The following is a 15,922-nucleotide window of genomic DNA, read 5'->3' on the forward strand; positions in this document are numbered from 1 at the left end:
TACCCAACAAAAATGAAAGCCCTTGTCCACAGAAAGACATAAATATGAGTGTAAATCACAACTTTATTCATAATAGTTCCAAACTGGAAACAACCCACATGCCCAGCAACAGGAGAATGAATAAACAGATTATGGCATATTCATACAATGACTGCTTCTAAGCAATAAAAAACATAATGAACTACTTACCCACAATAATATGGATGAACCTCAAAAAGACATGTTGAGCCAAAGAAGCCAGACACAAAAGAATATGTATTCTTATGATTCTGTTTATATGAAATTCAAGAATAAGCAAAACTAACCTCTCATTGAAATCAGTGCTGGTTGCGAGGGCAGGTGGAAGGCTGCCTGTCACAGCCACAGGGCACTGTTGTGGGACAGGAAGGTCGGGTCCCAGTGGGAGTGGTGGTCACGGGTCCACACATTTACCACAGCCTGCCACTTCGTACCCTTAACGCCCACGCACTTCACTGTCTAGATTTCACCTCCACTTTTTACAAAAGTCTCGTGGAGCTTCTGTGCCTCCGTGGCGATGGCGGTGAAACACCGTCTCGACTGCCTTGGAGACTCACTTACATAGAAGAGTCCTGTGTATAATCAGGCCCATGTGAGGTAAAGAACTTACATAAACACATCAGGAGTAGAACTTTATTTTCCTTAAGCCCCAGATGGCTTCTTTAAAAGGTTTATTTTTCTAGAATGTATTTACAATATTGCTGGGGGCATCTTTTTTTTAAATAAAAGAAAAACATTTGACCACGTTAGTACTAGTGGGTCCTTTTGGGCAGAGGGTGCGAGCCTTTGTATTTTCTTAACGCTCCTTCCGGTCCTGATGTCCATGCGGTTTTGAATTTTTTATTCTATTGCAGCTGAAGTTTGCACTCAAGACCTACTTTCCTTACGCTCCTCCGTCTCTGGTCATGGCGCTACTCCAGCACCCGAAAGGTATGATGTGGTTTCCGGAGCACCCCCCTCCCCTTCCTCCCTAGGAAACAGGGGAGAGGGACCCTCATCTCAGCGCCCAGTCCGCTCTCAGGGTCTGTCTGTGGATTTTGTCATGACAAGTTGCTTGACTTCCCTGTTAGGATCATTTACCAAAAGAAAGAAAACAGCATGAGAAAAAGGCCTCTTGTTAAGTTTTGATAGTCTGCCCCGGATACCACAGTCCTCTGGTGCCAGCCAGGCCCACCTAGATGCCAGGAACAAGCTAAGACTTGGCTGAGTTAGAATACAACAGTGCATTTATTTGTATTTCGTTCGTTCTACTCTATCCCCCTTGTTGGAAAAAGAAAGATAAAGGGATGAATGAAGCCAAGGAAATTTGGGGGAAATTTCTCCTAACCAAGCCAGGGAGGCCTGGGAGGAATTCGGGGAGCGTCAGACCACAGCCTTCTTGACTCCCTCTCCCAGAGGCCTCACCCGCTGGGGAAGTGATGGTTCCATCCTTAGGTCAACTGGTGTTGGTCCTTAAGGTGCCTGTGAGCTCATGTTTAGCAAACATTTCAGTAGAGTAAAGCCTGAAATCCGAGGGGGAGGCAGCACAGGCGCCGCGTGCTGGAAAAGGCATCTTACCTGCCAGTGGGAGGGAGAGACACGGAAGAAGGAAAGAACCCGTAACACTTCCTTTTCACGCCATTTTGGCCTGCCTTTTCCCTGAGACTTGGGTAAGTAGATGCATTGAAGGACAGTAGATGTTTCAGAGTTTCACAGCATTTTATAAAGTCGGGCTTCCTCTTTTTTCTAAAAGGTAGATTCTCATCCAAGGTGACCCACCCGACACTGTCTCCTCAGAGGCTGGAGCTGGAGGCGGGATGGGCCTGCCGGGTCTCTGGGAACAGCTTTGTGAAATGTAACCTGTGGAAACACGATGGGAAGACTGATAACAAGACGGAAAAGTCAGTAATTCACCTCCCAGGGCTGCACCGCACAGCTATAGTCAGGCCCCACAGCCTAAGCCGCCTGCGTGAGAAGCCCATGAGCTCCAGGAACAGTACTGGAGTTGTTCATTTTACGTAGGGAATCTGTAAGCAAAAGATCCCGGTGGCACACGGGCCTGGACCCAGCCTACTCCCTTTTCCTTGGTGTGACTGTCCTGGATTTATGTCCAAAATAAGTAAATTCAGGCAGAAGTACAAGAGCCTCTTATGCTAGTTTCTAGAACAGTTTTCTGCATATTTTAGAAAAAAAAACAACAACAAACAACAGCGCTATATGTTCACAAATTGAAGTGTTTTTAATAGTAGAATCTTCTACTTGTCAGAAATTGATTTTATGCCCACTGTAAAGTGCGATGGGGCATAAAAGATGGATCACTGATGAGCCCTGACGCTCCAGGAGCTGAAAGTTGTGGGGACATAAAGTACCTTCCTGAACAACTGATACAGGAAGACAATGAAAACGCCGTCAAAGGCTGCACATCCAGAGTAGGGAGCTCAGAGGAGGAAGGGAGAGAATACATGAGCCTTTAATCCGAAACATTTGTGGAGCAGCAGTGGTTACTTTTACTTACGTTATCTTCCTCGTGTATTTACTTATAGAATCTTTCACTACATGCAAATGTGGCAACCTTTTTCAGATGTTGTTTCAAACTGCAGATACATACCGACTCAGATGTGTTTAAAATCACAGGATAATTGTGAAACCAGAAAAACTAACTCAAGAAAAGACATTTGTTTGTATATATTTTCCTGGCCTTTTCTTTACTATACCCTGTAATCATATTCGGAATTCATCACAATCATAGCAAGAGTTGGGCAGCCCAGGCCCAATTCCTTTTCAACGGTGTTTTAGTCTCCACATATTTTGAAATCACACATTGTTAGCGATCGAGGAGGGGACAGGTCGGCAGAGAAGAGAAAGCCTGGACCTCCCAGCTGGGCTTGCCAGGCCTCGGGCTGCGGGGGCTTCGCAGACTCCACGGCCGGGCTCAGCCCCTGCGGCGCAGCTTGTGTGACTGACGGATCTTTCTCCCCTGGGAACAGCAGAGCCGTGGGGTGGGATCCACCCAGGAGAAAAGATGGCCGTCCCCCGAACTCTTCCCGCCTAGCTGCAGGGACTCCCCCGGGAGGCTGAACTTGTCTTCCATTCCCCTCTGTTCTCCTTCCGCCCACAGACATCCCACAGGCACTGCGGCACCAGCCACTGAGGCGTATTTCTGAAATGCTCAGAGAATGGGTGGAAGACCAGACTCACGGGTAAGCACACACTGACGACCCCAGGTCGGCCTCACCTGTGGTCTCCCCGGGGCCTTCCCTTCACTTCAGCACGGCCGATGGAACGGCGTTGTCGGTCTGTGACCATCCAAACGTAAGCACACGCATGCATGTGTAAAGCCTCGGCAGCGTAAGGTTCCACACGCATGAGCAAGAAAGAATAGATCCTAGAGGAAAAGCGTTGCCGCGGCTGCGGGCTCCTGGCCGTGCAGGGGGGCCTCGCTGGTCCTCTGCTCTTCCTCTCCCCAGGGAAGGAGTTCTAAACTGCTCCCCAGGGAAGGAGTTCTAAACTGCTCCTGCACGCGGTGCAGCGTTTCCTTTTCCTCCTCTGTAATAAGCATCTCATCTAAAACGCAAACATCCGCCCTAGCGTCATGATATTAAGTACCTTCTTGTATGTGTTACTGTCCTAGAAGCATTCGCTTTAGGCTCTGAGTTCTTTGTAACATAACACCCTTCAGCTTCCTCCTAAATTCCTGGCTTTTAGAGTGTATGTTATTCATTGTCTCCACTAGCCTTCAAGGCTGCCTTCATTTGCACCGTTTGCCAGTTTTCCCTCTTGGGATTCCCTGTGACCTGTCACTGAGCATCACAGGTGACCCACAGTGCTCCTGTCACTCCCGAGGCCAGCACTCCCTGCCCTCCACCCAGACTCCCCGACAGAAGAGACAAGGACTGGTGGCCAAGCAGGGATTCCAGTGTGGCCACAGCAATGCCCGCCACACCTGGCGGCCCTCCCCGCACCTGTTCTGGTCGCCTCTGCTGCAGAGCAGAGCTCAGGTCCCACACCCCCCAGACGCCTGCCTGACCTGGATCTGCCTTAGCTAGACTTTGGGGTCCACCTGCAGGGAGGGTCCTTCTCAGGCTGGCACTTTCTCAGCCCACATGGACTACCTTGCATAGGTGCTGGTGGGACACAGGGAGAAGGGCCCGGCCCATGATCCGAGCGTGCAGCCCACCTGGGAGCAGGGAGCATGAGAGCCCCCTGCTCAGCTCACTGCCCAGGAGGTCTGCTGGGAGGGACCCGGGGCATCTTCCTTGCTCTGGGCGCATATTGCAGCCACCACTAGCAGGACCGGGGAGCAGCTGCTCTCCCCATGGGAAGGAGTGAGACAGTGCTGCCTTCCTCTCACTCCATTGTCCTGGGAGCTGCCTTCAGAGCATTTCCTCAGCAGCGGCCAGGAGAGCTCTCCCTGCACTGCCCCGGCTGCCCCGCTCCAATTTCCAGGGGCGCTGTTAACCCGCTGACGCTGCCCCTGGGAACTGTGGGTCCTCACCTTGAGCTGACTTTAACAGCTGTCACAGCGCCCAGTTCTCAGTGAGCCCAAGAATGGCCTCACACTCACAGAGGCTGGAACCTCTCAGCTCTGAGGCCTGCGCTGACAGAAAAGGAGGGATATACAGCTCATTAAAAATTCATAATTGCCAGGGTATCGTCCAGAGCCCCGTGTTTTGTCAGAAAAGCAGCAGCACGTTTCTGCCTGTGCCCCTCGCCTGGGGGCACCGGGGCTGCTTGTGGCCGGGAGCCCACTCCGCAGGCAGAAGGTTCTCATCTTGCATCATTCCTGCTGTCACCGGCCCGAACCTTCCTTCTCCGCGGGCTGGGCTCACTCACGGTTCCTGGATGGGAGGGCTTCGCTGTCCGGGTTCTTCGGGCCCTGGGCCTTGGGGCATGCCTGTGAGGGCCCTGGGGGCGCAGGCGGCCCGGGAGCTGGTTTTCTGAGGCTGACTCGTACTGCTGCGTGCTTCAGCGGGTGAGAACAGTGTAAGCAGGCCGTTCGCAAACATTACGTTGCTTAAGAACCGAAAGGGAAAGAAACCAGGTTGCCTGGCTGCCATGTGTCTGGTTCTGTTCCAGGTCCTGCGGAGGCCCCTTTGAGAGCTGGTTTTTGTTCGTTCGCTTTGGAGGATGGGCTGATGCGGTGGCTGAGCAGTTACTGCTGTCAGGAGCCGACCCCCCCGCGGCCTTGCTGTGGCTCTTGGCATTCACCTACAGCCCACGTGACGGGAGCCAGCCGAGAGCACAGACCATGGTGGGTGGCGGTACGCAGTGTGGGTGGCATCCAGGGTGGGTCTTTCCTGAGCGGGAAGGATCCGACGGGAAGGGGCCAGCAAGGGGCTTGGCTTCCAGTAACCCCAGGTACCCAAGCGTGCGTGCTCCCGGTTCCCTTTGGCCGCGCCTGGATGTCCCCTGGGGGAGGTGCTTTCCTGGGTCCAGCCGCCACCCTCACTCTGGCGGCACCGAGGGGAGGAGTGCAGGCTGTGCCAGGCCTCCTCTCTGCTGGCTCAGCCGCCTGGCCCAGGGGATGCCAGGCAGAGTCTGGCCACTCGTCTGAGGAGCTCTGTCCTCTGACCAGCGGCCTGGCTCTGCTGCTTCCGTCTGCGCTTCCTGCTTTCCTGGGCCCGTCAGCAGTCCTCACATGGCTGCTTTGTTTAGAAGCCTTACTAAGTAATCACATGCTATTAACCACTTTGCTTCTGAAAAGGGCCTCGGTCATTTCCTAAATGACAGGGCAGCTAAACACAGGCCTGGCGAAGGTCTGTGGCAACAGCGTGGTTTTTTATGTAGAATATAATAATTGCAGGAAGCAGTGCTTTGATGAAAGGCATTGGCACCTGCCTCGCAAACATTTATTTGTTGGTTTTTAAAACTTCAACTGCCAGCGCTTCTTGCTGATTTTAATAACTAAAGGGAGCAGGTTCCATTAGGCAAGCGCACTGCCGTGGCGTGATGTCCTCTGTCTTTCTAGCATCGCAGAGGGCAGGGACGTCTGATATCTGACTTGGTCAGAGGCTTGCATGCAGTGGGAAGAAAAGAGTTTGGGATTCAAAAGCTGAAATTTGGTGATAATATATTTTGGATAAAAAATAGACCACTATTTAGAAATTAACACAATCCACATATGAAATTGAGGATTGCTATCTGATTAGAAAGCAAGCCTATTTCTTCCCTCTTAAAATATCACATTAAACTAATTAAGGAAATTTTTAATTTGTTTCCATCATCTTATTTTTAGTATATGTGCTGCCGAAGCGAGCACTCATCGTCCTATTTTTAATAATAATTAAAATATATGAAGCCCTATTTGTTTCTGGAGCCCTTTTATATATACACTTTATTTTATTCTGTGTAAGCTAAGCTGGTAGGTTCTGTGTCAAATTCCATGCTGATCATAAGAAGAGTTTCACTTTCTTTTTTTCTTTTTTACTGTTGACAGTATTACATATGTCCCCTTTTTTCTCCCCATTTTTCACTCAGCCCCCAACCCTCCCCAGGCCTTCACCACCCTATTGTCTGTGTCCGTGGGTTATGCATATATGCATGTGTGTTCTTTGGTTAATCTCTTCCCACCCACCCACCCACCCTCCCCACCTTCCCTCTGAGATTCTGCAGTCTGTTCTATGCTTCTATGTCTCTCGATCTATTTTTTTCATTAGTTTATTTTGTTCATTATATTCCACATATGAGTGAGATCATGTGATACTTACCTTTCTCTGACTGGCTTATTTTGCTTAGCATGGAGAAATAAACTGTCCTATAAGATTTACTTTCTAGAAAGTTTTGCGTTGGCGCATCTTTCTACTTGTCAGCTTGGTCCTTTCCGTACTGAAACCTACGCGTAGTTTTCTCTGCGGTGCTCCATCGGCATCCTTCCTGGCTGTGCTGTCAGGGCCCCGTCCCCGGGGAGTGAAGCCTTCCTCCTGGGTGCCCCACCGGAGGCGCTGGTGTGTGTGACGTGGCAGGAGTGGGCGGCCCCACTTCCCTCCTTAACTAGTAGCCGTGCCTCCTGCTCCCCAGGTTCCATGAGTTTAATCCTTCCCATGGTCAGGCGGTCGGGGACTTGGGAAACAGACTGTGAACCGCCTTTGAAAGCGCAGTGGCTGAGAGCGATGGAGCCTTAGAAGGCACAAGTCGCAGGTGCTGCCCGCGCACAGCGTGCCCTGTGGCCGAGCCTTGCCGCTGCCGGCCGCCTGGAGGCTCAAGGTCGAGAAGCAGGAATAACTGTCTGCCTGGGATGCACTCCCGCCACCAGGGTCCTGGTCACGATAAAAACAGGAGAGGTCTGCGTTTGTCTGCCCTTAGGATTAGGGGGGTTCATGCTCCAACCCTGTCGTTCCGTTCCTAGGAGGTAGGTACCCTAAGGAATCAGGGATCATACAAATATAATCATCAAGAATAATCTCACAGCATCGTTTTTAATTGCAAAAACTGGAAGTGGCCTAAACTTTCAACAGTAAGGATACTGGCTAAATATTATGGTATATTCCAACTGCAGGGTAGCATTCTACCATGAAAAATCATGTTCCCCAAGAATATGTGCTGTAGGTCTGGTGAGCTGCTCCAAGTGCATTGTGAAGAGAAACTGTAAGATACAAACTATTGTGACAGTGAGTGCTGTGTCCACATGCGTAGAAAAAGGATGAGTAGAAAAAGCATGAATGCATAGAGAAAGGATGAGGAGGCAATAACCGTCCGTGGTTTTAACAATGAGTCTTGTTAGCTGGTAGCGTTATAGGTCATTTTAATTTTCTCTTTTTACTTTTTTGTTAGATTTTCTACAGTGAGCATATATAAATTTTCATAATGCAAAATAAGAAGCAATACTTAGAAAAGAAAGTTTATCTCTTTCTCCCGAAACAATTAGAAAGCTTCATTTGGGGGATGTCAGAAAGGCAGGCTAGGATGGGGGTGCCAGCAAGGAGGCAGGCACGAAGGCTGCAGTGTTGCAGACCTCCCAGGGCAGCCAGGCGCAGCCACCAGAAGGGAGGCGGCCGGAGTGCCTCTCCCGCAGGCACTGTCGCTCGGGGAAGAGCCGGTGCGGTTTCTCACGGTCTCGGACTGTCACGGTCGCTCACGGCACCTCGTGTACTAGAGTTTATGACAGCCTTCATTGAAGGAGCCTTAACATCCAGAAAGGGGGCTCACACTAAACCCGTAAAACTGGTCATGGGAATTCTCAGAATAGGCCTAAGTATTCTTTCGTTTGAAACTTAGCTGTTGATGAGTTCTATGTGGCATTTTGGGTCCATGGCTATCCGTTTTTCCTTCTTTTCCAAGTCACAACTTGATGTACCATTCCCGTAGCATGCAGAAGTCTCAGCATGAAATCAATACTTTAATGCAAAAACAACCCCAGACCTATAACAATCACCTTTAGTGTGTGGATGCCACAGACTCGTGACCTCCTCTTGGGCTTTAAACATGTATGAACAGATGGTCCAGCGTCTAGAACAAAACTGTGTGTGTGCGTGTGTGTGTCCTCCCCCACCCTGCCTGCGCCCAGAGATGGCAAGGGGAACAGCTCCTCATCAGACAGGCCCGGCGGTCTGGGCGCATGGGCTCCAGCTGATTTGTGGCCGTGATAGTGAGCGAGTCCTCAAGGAGCCTTTTGTTCTTTCCCCACAATATAAAACCTGACCGCATTCTGCTAAGGACTTTTCTCTGTTTCTTTTCATACAAGAAAAGGTCAGGTCCTGGCCTGGTGCCCAGCTGCTTAGTGAGCAAGACGAAAGAAAGTCAAGAAAATTCCATTACGCCCATTGGGTTTGTTTGGAGCGATGTGGGAACCCAGACATGGGCGGCCTCCCTCCGCCCTCCCTCGGGCCCTGGCCCTCTTCTCTCTGAGGGATGCCTCCAAGTACCAAACAGACCCTAGATCTGTGTGTCCCAGCGCTTCCTAACCTCTCCCCTTTGAAATGACACCCCCAGGCAGAGGTGAAAGCAGTGCTCGGCCACCTCCGGAAGCTGCTCAGAAGCCCGACCCTGTCGGCCAGGGATCTGCAGGCAGCAGCTGGAGAGCGCCCAGGCGGGGCCACCAGGCCGCTGGCCGGTGGGCGGCTGATCAGGCACCTCCTCCTGAACTTCCTGCTCTGGGCGCCTGCAGGCCACACAATTGCCCGGGAAGTCATCAGCCACGTAAGTGTCCCCTTTTTTAGCATTCTAATTTTCATTCGTATTTCGCCCAAGGGCCTGGCCTCTGAAGGGTGTGTGTACCAGGATGCTGTCCACACATGTGTGGCAGATAGGAGATGGACAGCGGGAACAAACCCTATAGCCTGCCCTGGCAACACCATGTCACAGAAGAGACAATGGAGGCTCAGAGGAAGGAGGTGACTTCTCCCAGGCGCAGGGGAAAAGCGAGGTCTCCCGTCTCCCAGCTGCTCTCCTTTCAGCGGTGCAGCCCCTCCTCCCCAGGATTCCCGAGGACCAGGCCGCGGGAGGATGTGCGGTGCCCGTGCAGAGAAGCCACGGCTAACACACAGGGCCGTCCCAAGCCCCGTGCGGCTCCCGAGGGTGGAGGGTGAGGAGCAGTCCCTGGCGTGGGCTCGCGCAGTGCTGTTTTAGAAAATGACAATAAAAGCACGGACAACAAGAGAAAAAAACAGGCAAATTGAATTTCATCAAAATTAAAAGCTTTTGTGCGTCAAAAACAACTCACAAATAAAGGAAAATATTTGGAAATCACATATCCGAAAAGGGTTTGGTGTCTAAACTACATAGGGAATTCTTACAACTTAACACACACAAACAGCCCATTTCAAAAATAGGCAATGGACTTGAATAGACATTTCTCCGAAGAAAATGTACAAACGACCACTAAGCACATAAAAAAGTGCACAATATCATTTGCTGTGAGGGGAATGCAAACCAAAAGCACACCACTCACGCCCACTAGGACGGCTGTGATCAGCGGAACAGCCCATGGAAACAACCCCCGCGTCCATCAGCCGGTGACGGTACCGACACGTGGCCTGTACACACAATGGACTGCTCAGCCTTAAAACCGGCACGTCGACATGTGCTGGGACATGGATATACCTTCAGGGCATCACGCTAAGTGAAATAAAAGGACAAGTACTATATGATTCCACTTACACACGGTACTAGAACAGGCAGAGTCACGGAGACGGAACGTAGGGGTTTTCGGGGGCTGGGGGGAGGGACAGGGAGTCAGTGTTTCGGGGGCGCAGTGCCTGTGTGGGGTAAGGAAGAGCTCTGGGAGTGGCAGGTGTGACAGTTGTACAGCACTGTGAATGGGCTCAAGCCACTGGATGACACACTTAAAAATGGTTAAAATAGCAAATTTTATGTTTATTTTACTATGATGAGAATGCTATTCAAAAAAAGTTTGGTTTTGCTTGTTATTGCCATAAATATACATAATGAAATGTATAGCTTGGTGAGTTTTCACAAACTGAAACACACCACAGCCAACAGTCAAGAAGGGCTGTTCCAGCGCCAGAGGTCCCGTGCCCCCTGGGAAGGCTGCGTCTGAGCGTGAGCGTGAGCGTGAGCGTGAGCGTGAGGGAGGTCACAGTGACACACGGGCCGCCCAGAACCTGAGAGGCTCTCCTCAGTCCCGTGAAACAGCCGTGGGAGTGGTGGGCCATCTCCCAGAGCCGGGGCGTGGCCAAGAGCGGAAGAGGATGTGTTGTCGAGTGGGGGGTGCCATCTCCTCGGGGCCCCATCACGGTGACCTGCTGTGTATTTCTGTAACATGCACACCTCACTTACTGTGCTTCCAACCCTCTGGAGCCGAGAGAGAAGAAATGTGTCGCCAGAGCTTGGCCCGGAGTCAGGTGTAATAGTCACTTCTCAGCCACTCCCTCAGTCAGGTGACCAAGGTCAACATCAACATGGATAAGTGGTGGACAGCGTGCACCCTGGATGTGCCCCAGACTAACCCTGAGAAAAACCAGCGACGGCCCTGGCCGGGCCCTCAGCTGCCCAGCAGCCCAGGACAAGGGAAGCCTGAGGGACCCGCAGCCCAGGCCGCGGGCAGCAGGTGGCTGAATGGATGCGGGACCTTGGATGGGGTCCTGGAACAAAAGCAGAGGAAATCTGAGTAAAAATATATCCATCCCGGTCCATCGGTTCTCAGAGAGGTACCACACTACCGTAAGATGTTACCAAGTGGAGAACGGCGTGGGGCATGCGTCTGTGTATTATGGTTTCGGTAAAATTATACGTCTGAAACTGTTCTATAAATTATTTTTAAAAGTTTAAAAGTCACCAACAGGCACTTTTACATCCGGAGAGCCTTGGCAACAGTTTTGTCACCTGACCTCCGACCCCAGCTCTGGACCCTGCGGAGCCTGCCTCTCCCTCCTGCACCCCGCCTGCCTCTCCTGTGCTGCCACCTGGGATGGGCAGACAGGCCCGGGAGACCAGGCTGGCGCCGCGGGGAGGAGGGAACCCCAAGGAAGCTCCTCCGAGACACCCCGGCTCCGCTTCAGTTCCCCCGCGGCCCTGTTCCCGGACCCAGCCCACCTGCCGAAGCACCACCCTCAAGTCGCGCCCACAGCGGAGCCTCCGCACAGAACGAGGAGCCGGTCCTGTGGGAGTCCAGCCACGGCACCTGCCAGGCCACTGCCCTCGCATGTCCCAACCCCAAGGCCGAGGGCGTGGAAACCGGGCACATCTTCGTTCCGTTTATGAGTCGGCTCAGCTGAGAACAGTTCCCTAAAGGATCCCATGCAGGGTTTCTCCGCGCACAGCCATGCTCGGGTGCCCATGGCAGCCAGAGCTTCCTGGGTGTGGCCTGCAGATGCTCCGAAACTTCTCGCTGGCACAGCAGCCTGCCCACCTCAAAGGCTGCCAGTGGCCATGGCCACACGCAGGAAGGAGCCATGCCCGGGCGCCAGCCTCGGGCTGCCCCGCCCCATACACCGCCTCGCCTGGTCCCCTGTGAGCACCCTGGAAAGAGTCCTGAGCCAGGTCTGCTTGGCTGGGAGCAGTGGTGGCCAGACAGTGGCAGTATTGGCTTCGGTGGGCCCGCCTTTCTCTGCCGCGGCTCTGACTTCATCACCCTGGGGACCCCGGCCCTGGCCCAGCTCTGAGGGCACTCAGACCCGAGCAGGGCCAGCTCCCTGGAGAGCTGTGCACGCCCAGGCGGGGACCGCAGGGGCCACAGATCCGAGCCCTTCTCTTCACAGCCTCTGGCGCCTTCTCTGAGGGGCCCCTGGCTGAGCAGCTGCCTTCCAGTCGGGGTGCCTGTGCCTCCTCCTCCGCCGTCTCCCACCCTGGCCTCTCCTATAGCTGCTTCCAACCTGCTGCTCCTCGGCTCCTCATGGGGCCCAGCGTTCGTTTCTGACGACCTGAGTCGGAGTTTCCAGTCTCACCATCAGACGCGTTGCCTTCCCGCCTGAGCTGCTGCTCTCTGCCCCTCCTCCCTGGTCCCCAGCTTCATGTCTCCTGCTCTGCGCCTCCGACAGGGACCAGGCCAGAGCAGCCTGTCTGGCGTCCAGATGCCTCCTGCCCAGGGCTCACCTCTGCCTCGTGTCCCACTCGGAGCTCACCCCACGCCTGAGGACAGTCAGCGTGGAGGCCAGGAAGCTGTCCCTGCTGCTGTGGCTATTAACCCTTTGTTGGGGATTCTATATAAACTGACACCCACGCACAAATACATCGATGACTGTAATACCAAGCAGACAGCTGCTCAGTGTGGCTTGTGTCTAAAAACCCACAGTAAACTCTCTGTGCAGCTAAATTGTAAGATTCTTGCCCTGCCCCTTTTGCTGAAGTGACATTCTCAGGAAAACACTCACAGGCACCAACCACTCAATCTCTTGAGGCCGTATTCAGCAGAACTAACAATTCCTGTGATTCCTGCTTCTCTCACGGATCAGGTGTTAAAACCTTAGGTGCCTTTGAAAAACAGACGGGTCCAGTCGCTGGCCAGGAGGGCCGTTATGAAGCGGTTCCTGTGAAAGCAGGTGGCGTTTTCCTTGCAGCGTCTTCTGATTCTCGTACTAGTGAGTGAGCCTTTCAGCAAATCGAGCCCCAGTTCCTGGTGTGCCTTTGCTCCCCACCGCAAGTCACCCCAAAGCTGCACCAGCACCACCTCCGCCCAGCCTCCCAGGAAACAGTGCCCGCGGCCTCGCAGGAGAGGGTGCGCCTGCGGAAATGCTCTCGCCCAGGCCAGCCCCCGGCCGGCGAGCCCCGCTGGTGCCCTCGGACACAGCTGACAGGGACGCGCTGCCTCTCGCAGGACGGTGCGGCTGGCTCACTGCACGGAGGAGATGTGTCTGGGAGGGTTTAACTTGGCTCCTCTTGTCCTCATTCAGATGGCGCAGACTGAGGAGACAGCACAGGAGACCATCGGCTTTCTTGACCAGACCTTGGACAGATGGGATCGTCTTGGCATGGAGGCCCCGGCATCGAGACGACTGGCCCGGGAGCTCCTTACGGAGCTGCGCACACGTCCAGCGCAGGCCCATTGACTGAGCACCGCCCTGTGGGCCCAGGTGGCGGGGCCAGGGATGCAGCGATGGGTTTCTATGGCAAGGGTGCCCTCTGTGAGGACTAACAGTCAGCCGGAACTACCCTGGCAAGCCCTGCTAGAATTCTATACAAGGAGGAGACAGGCTCCTTCGCCCAGACTCAGTCAGGTCTCTCCACTGATGACTGGAGTTTACGCCTTCAGCATTCTCTTGACCAGCTCAGCTGGGTGTCAGAGAATCACTGAGAAAAGGCTCGGGTGGGAGAACCAATTTTTATTTCCTTTTTTCCCTTATCAAACAAAATGCACAGCTATTATCTAAATGTTTCCGTCTTTGGACCAAGAAATGGGTCAGGAACCACTGTTCAGTTTAGAAAGTAATTTAGCCCCTGCCCCAGGTCTGTTAGAAGTCAGGTCATTGGGATTGGTGTTCCTTTGAACCCACGGGGATTTGAGATAAAGCCACTTTTCCTAGTTCTCTAGCAAGGAGAGTCCCTTGGGCACCCCGTGAGCAAGCCACGGGGAAGGAGCGAGTAGGGACAGGGCCCACTGGTCCATGCCGCCTGCCGTGGAGAGCAGCCCTGCCGGCCACCGGCCACCATGTAGAGTCAGTCTGTTGCTAAACACTCGCTGCTGCCCCAGAGCCCCGTTGCCTAGAGACGCTGCCGGAGGGCGAGGACGGTTCCAGAGACACCGGGAAAGGGTGTCAGCAGTTATCTTGTTCAGTGAACTGGAAATGGAAATTTCTAATAAAGGACTGGTAACCCCAAGGTTAATATTTATTTCACATCAGTTAAAGATTGTTTCTTTTCAGGTTTATTCTTAACTTGTATCGACTGTATGCTCTTTTCTGTATCTTCTGCGTGTCAAGTGAGTTAAGACTTTTATGTCCTGCCGTAACCAGTTTGGCTCAGCGGATAGAGCATTGGCCTACGGACTGAAAGGTCCCAGGTTCGATTCCGGTCAAGGGCATGTAACCTTGGTTGCGGGCACATCCCCAGTAGGGGTTGTGCAGGAGGCAGCTGATCGATGTTTCTCATCGATGTTTCTAACTCTCTATCCCTCTCCCTTCCTCTCTGTAAAAAATCAATAATATATATATATTTAAAAAAGACTTTTATGTCCACTTTGACTTGCAGATTGTCATCTCTGAAGCTCCCTCAGGCTTGGCTCCTGTTTGAGGTGCTGTTAGCATCAGTGGCTAAGTATTAATGAAGGGAGAGAGCAGAGGAAACCTGACATTATTCAGGCTGATCAATGAGGTGGCATAAGCCTGCTCCCTAGGAAGTTGCTGCATTCATAGGCACCCCAGGGGGTCGCAGCCCGGCCCAAAGGGGGATGCACACCCCACGCTCCCCTGTATAGGGAGGAAGGACCTGCTTGTCAGTCTCCCCACCCACTCACCCAGACTGGGGGGGAGGTGAGCACATGTGCCATGGGAGCCAGGACCGTGACCATAGAGGCCTGTCCGTCTAGCCTGGGAAAGGGATTGGATTGGATAGAGGACACAGAACCCCAGAATATCTAGGAAGCAGATTGGTTAGAGGGTGTGCCCAGTGCAGTGATGGCGAACCTATGACACACGTGTCAGAGGTGACACGCGAGCTCATTTTTTGGTTGATTTTTCTTTGTTAAATGGCATTTAAATATATAAAATAAATATCAAAAATATAAGTCTTTGTTTTACTATGGTTGCAAATATCAAAAGATTTCTCTATGTGACATGGCACCAGAGTTAAGTTAGGGTTTTTCAAAATGCTGACACGCCGAGCTCAAAAGGTTCGCCATCACTGGCCTAGTGCAAGCCCAGGAAAGCTTTAAAAGTTGATTGGTTATTTTGAAAAAGCTCCTGGTCTTTCCCAAACCCAAGATAATATAATCCCAGCTAACAAAAGAGCATCCTCCCTCCCCCTTTCTCGCTCTCCCCCCACTCCACCCTTCTGGTAACAGGCACTGGCCCCTTTGGTTTGCTTGTTCTCTCCATAGCAACCATGTGGCCCTAGCAGCTGCCTGGGGGCCCGAGTACAGCGCCAGCCAGGAACAGAGCCAGCCAGCCAGGTCAGGACAGGGACATGGACTGAACCAGTGGTGCACATGTCTGGACATTGGCCCTATTCTGGTCTTGATGAAAACAAGATAGACTTTTTCCACAGCAGGAAGGATGGAGATGACGCAGTGGGAGCCCCGGGGCAGCCTTCTCTCGCCACCTCGATGACCCTTACCACTCAACCTCATCTTCCCGCATGAGGCTCCCCAAATGCTTTTCTCGAGACTCCATGAAAGGAACAGCATGAGTCCATTTTTTTTGGATTCGATAGAGGTTGAGCTTTCAGAGTAAATACTTGTTTCAGTAGATGGATCCACGTGAAGATCTGGAAAATCCCAGTAACTTTTGACCTGAGCCTTCCTTTTGTTACAGTATGAAAGGTGTACTGTTAAAATATTTTATCACAACTGCCATCATCATCATCGTCACTTTCACAT

The 15,922-nt window shown here is 52.4% G+C and overlaps 1 protein-coding gene across 3 annotated transcripts in view; it reads left to right on the plus strand.

The window, feature by feature from the left end:
* FANCC (FA complementation group C) overlaps positions 1–14,208 on the plus strand; it is a 281,158-nt gene extending 266,950 nt beyond the window's left edge. For all 3 annotated transcript variants that reach the window (XM_059656415.1, XM_059656419.1, XM_059656416.1), the window contains 5 exons: positions 873–948; positions 3,116–3,197; positions 5,074–5,248; positions 8,926–9,132; positions 13,284–14,208. In XM_059656415.1, coding sequence (XP_059512398.1) covers positions 873–948; positions 3,116–3,197; positions 5,074–5,248; positions 8,926–9,132; positions 13,284–13,439 — 696 coding nt within the window. In that variant the 3' untranslated portion in view covers positions 13,440–14,208. The remainder of the gene's footprint in view (positions 1–872; positions 949–3,115; positions 3,198–5,073; positions 5,249–8,925; positions 9,133–13,283) is intronic.
* The last annotated feature ends 1,714 nt before the right edge of the window (positions 14,209–15,922 follow it).

Source organism: Myotis daubentonii, chromosome 11 (assembly GCF_963259705.1).
Source record: "Myotis daubentonii chromosome 11, mMyoDau2.1, whole genome shotgun sequence".
Classification (NCBI taxonomy): Eukaryota; Metazoa; Chordata; class Mammalia; order Chiroptera; family Vespertilionidae; genus Myotis; species Myotis daubentonii.